The sequence below is a fragment of the Colobus angolensis genome, unplaced genomic scaffold (assembly GCF_000951035.1).
Source record: "Colobus angolensis palliatus isolate OR3802 unplaced genomic scaffold, Cang.pa_1.0 Scaffold97, whole genome shotgun sequence".
NCBI classification, from domain to species: Eukaryota; Metazoa; Chordata; class Mammalia; order Primates; family Cercopithecidae; genus Colobus; species Colobus angolensis.
Window position 1 is genome coordinate 8,580,384 of NW_012123709.1, and position 3,427 is coordinate 8,583,810.

Here is a 3,427-nt window from a genome sequence, read left to right on the forward strand (position 1 = left end):
AAAAGAAAAGAAAGAAAAGGGGTGAAGGGGTGAAAAAAAGTCCATATACAAACTTCCATATACTTACAAAATCAGCTACATTTGAGATATTGGAAAACCAGTTTTACAATCAGAAATCACTGTAGCTTTTAAAATGTAAGTACATGTATTGCCATTAATTCGCTACCAACAAAAATAACTTCTCCAAAGTTTATCAGCGACTAAGAGGTACACATATTAGTTTTGTTAGTGGTTTTCTTCTCCAAGTACTTTGTTAAAGAAACCATAAACTATTAAGAGCAACGTATATTAATTTTATTAGCTTGTCTCCAAGTACTAGGAAGTGCCATAAAAATTAGGCACATAAATTTAAAATAAAATGATTTACATTCAGCTTATTTTTCACAATGGAATTCTTGATGATGTGGCAGAGCTATTAAAATCTCATTCAAAATCCCTTTACCTCAACCACCAAAACATCAACAACTTTTCAATTATTCCACTCTGGCTTCTCAATTTACTCAAACAAAAAAAAATTGCTGTCTCAAAAGTATGACATGGCCAAGCAGCAAACTTATTTCTCAAATTGGTGAATATGCAGTTATCATTTGAAGCCTATTTCTAATGTTCTCTCATACTTCTTCATCTATGGATTCTTCTAGAAAATGCACTGGTCTCCCTCGTCCCTCTGCAACCTTACTCTAAAACAAGGGTGGAGGAGTAGAGTTTTTGTCCCTCCCAACGTACTACCTGTTCCAAATACAGTAAGCTGGCAACATCTGGATTTTTAATTGTCACAACCGAGAGATGCTACCAGCATCTAGTGGGTAAAAGACAGACATCCCGCAATTCACAGAACAGCATTTCCTCTTCCCCTAACAAAAATTATCTAATCCAAAATGTCAATAGTGCTGAAGTTGGAAAATCCTGCAACTTTCTCTCAATGATCAAAAATCCTTAGGGGAAAAAAAAAACACCAAAAACCAAGAAGGTCCCTTTTTAAATATCAGCCATCAACCATCTGAACTGAGTTACACACTTAACCATTCTTTGTGATACACAGAGTGAACATTTTAGCACGATCTGGTAATAAGTGATGATAAAGGGTGTGCCCTTTCTTTTAAACCTAAATCCCTTTTCACAGAACTTACCCCTATTTCCGTGGCTGCTGTTTCGTGTCTCCTGCGATCGCACTGCCCACGGACACCCTTCACCTTAATACCATACAAGGCCCGCAGATGCTGCAACAGGGCCAACCTCACCAGCCTCTGATCCCACATTCCGGACACGTCGATCGCTCTCTGAGGCAGGATGCAGGTCTTGACCCTCGTTCGCCACCAAGTCTTCCAATTTCCAAACGCTCTCAAATCTGAACTCCGCTCGGCTGCCTTCCGGCCCCGTCTGGCACTCCTGCGGCCCCGAACCCCGGCCACTTCCACGGCTTTTCCTTGATCCTCACTCACATCCACTTACATAGACCCTCTTCTCTTAGCCCTTTGATCCAGCCACACCTCACTCTTCCTTCACTTACACCGACCTTCTTTCTGGTCACCCAATCCTTTCAGCTACTCACATAGACTTCGCTTCCCTTTGATTCTTCCCGTTTCTCGCCTATTGCCAGATTCTCACCACTTCCGGCTGCTTCCAACGATCCCCCCTTCCTCCAAACCTTACTGTCCCCGTCTGGTTCGCTCTGAAATGTGAAGAGGATCCTTCTCGCTCCTCCAGCCCCAGCAGGCTCAACTGGGCGCTCGCCCCCGCCACAGTCTGGCCGCCGGACCAGCCGGCTGCTCAGGCAACTCTTCCAGTCCCGGTGCCCGCCCGGGCTGGTCGCCGCAGTCACCCCGTCTCACAGGCTGCTCGTTCCCTCCCCCATCAGCCTGCCTCTAGCTCCCGGCCTGCACATCCCGGTGCGCTCACTGAAGCCAAGCCGTTAGCCTCATGCTTCCGCCCCCACCTCCTCCGCAGACACCCCGAGCCACCGCGGACGTCACACCCGCAGTTTCAGCCCAGGCTCAAACTGCAGCGCCAAACAGCGCTCCACATCTGATTGGTCCACTCCTCTTTTCAAAATCAGGACCCCCGGAGGGTGGCCGAGAACTGCCTGTCTTGGTAGGTGTGGGGGAAGGGGTGTAACGGGCAAACCCAGCAAACATGAAAAGCAGGATGAGTTTCACTTGTTCCTTCAAGGCCAGTTTTTGGGGCGGGGGAGTACTGTTTAAAGGATATTTAAATACACCTGACCTGCTCCTCAGACCATACACGGTATTTGAGGAAATGTAAAAGACACCTTGTTCCCGTTTTTTCCCGAGCTCGGCTGTCGCTGAAGGACCTCTTGTCGCTGAAGAAACCGTTCTACGGAACCCCAGGTGAGACAACTTGAGACAGGATTCATAAACGCTGATTTTAGTAACCCTTACCCACAGCCCTTGGTGGGAACTTCGGCTCTGTGAGAACTGGTCTTTGGGGGACTGATGGTGATGCTGAAATCTTATTGCATAGAAAATTAAGTACAACAAAGAAGACCCGTCGTGAGAGGAGAGTGCGGAAGAAATGAGAAGTCTATGGGAGGTGGCAGCTGCAGAAGCTTGGAGTTGGATTTGGAGTTAGGAGACCCGGAGGAGCCCAGCTTTCGGTTCAGACGGTTATCTTGTTGACTTGCACGACTGCAAACTTTTGCATCCTGAAACATCAGCGATCCCATCAAAATACTCTTTCTTGAGATGTAAGAAACATCCCAAGGCGAGATTTAGAGCGGGAGATTTGGACTCGATTTAAATACAGACAATATAGTATGCATTTACTAACACCACATCTCACCCCCACTAAACTCGGTAAGGGCAGCAACAGAACTTTATCTGCCATATGCACTCCTGTATTCCCATTACCCAATAGTGCCAGGGACTAAATGAATATTTGCCCAATGAATGAGTTTTAAGGAGGAAACGTTCTTTTAAGTAGGAAAACACTACTGAAAACCTCACTGAGTTCCCTGAGGATGAAAAGGGAAATCTTCCCTTAAGCATTAGGCTTTGCTTTTAGTGCTACTGGATGACACACATCCTTTCCCTCAGGTGTTAGCTCACCTAGCTTTCATTTCTGTGAAATCAGTACATGAAGTATCTGCCAAAGGGCCTTCCTGAACCTTTTACCGGCATCCCTGCTTGAAATAAGATGATTTGTGCAACTTTCAAATTAGGTCAGAATTTTTTTTCTGTGAAACCGGAATGACTGTTCCTAGAATCACTTGCCTCTAGGGCCTGGCACGTTCCACAGACACATTGTCCCATTTATTATTAAAACAGAAATGTTTGAAGAAATGTCCTAAATGTGGACCAAGATGGAAAACAGGACAGTGATTTCCTGAGGTCACTGCGGCTAGCACTAGAGTAGTAGACACTGGTACTTCACCTAGATCCCCCTCCAGGCTGAAGTGCTCGTTGGCCCC

General features: G+C 46.0%; 1 protein-coding gene across 3 annotated transcripts in view; it reads right to left on the reverse strand.

Moving 5' to 3' along the window:
• Positions 1-2,923, reverse strand: part of ARHGAP11A (Rho GTPase activating protein 11A) — a 23,884-nt gene extending 20,961 nt beyond the window's left edge. The window contains exons 1-2 of one of the 3 annotated variants that reach the window (XM_011932708.1): positions 2,224-2,309; positions 1,553-1,672 (exon numbers count right to left, since the gene is read on the reverse strand). Coding sequence is in view for 1 of the 3 variants with exons in the window: in XM_011932707.1 (XP_011788097.1) it covers positions 1,131-1,259 (129 nt within the window). In the remaining 2 variants the exon portion in view is untranslated. Of the gene's footprint in view, positions 1-1,130 lie in introns of all 3 variants that reach the window. The other 2 variants (XM_011932707.1, XM_011932709.1) reach the window with 2 other exon arrangements.
• Positions 2,924-3,427: the final 504 nt, after the last annotated feature.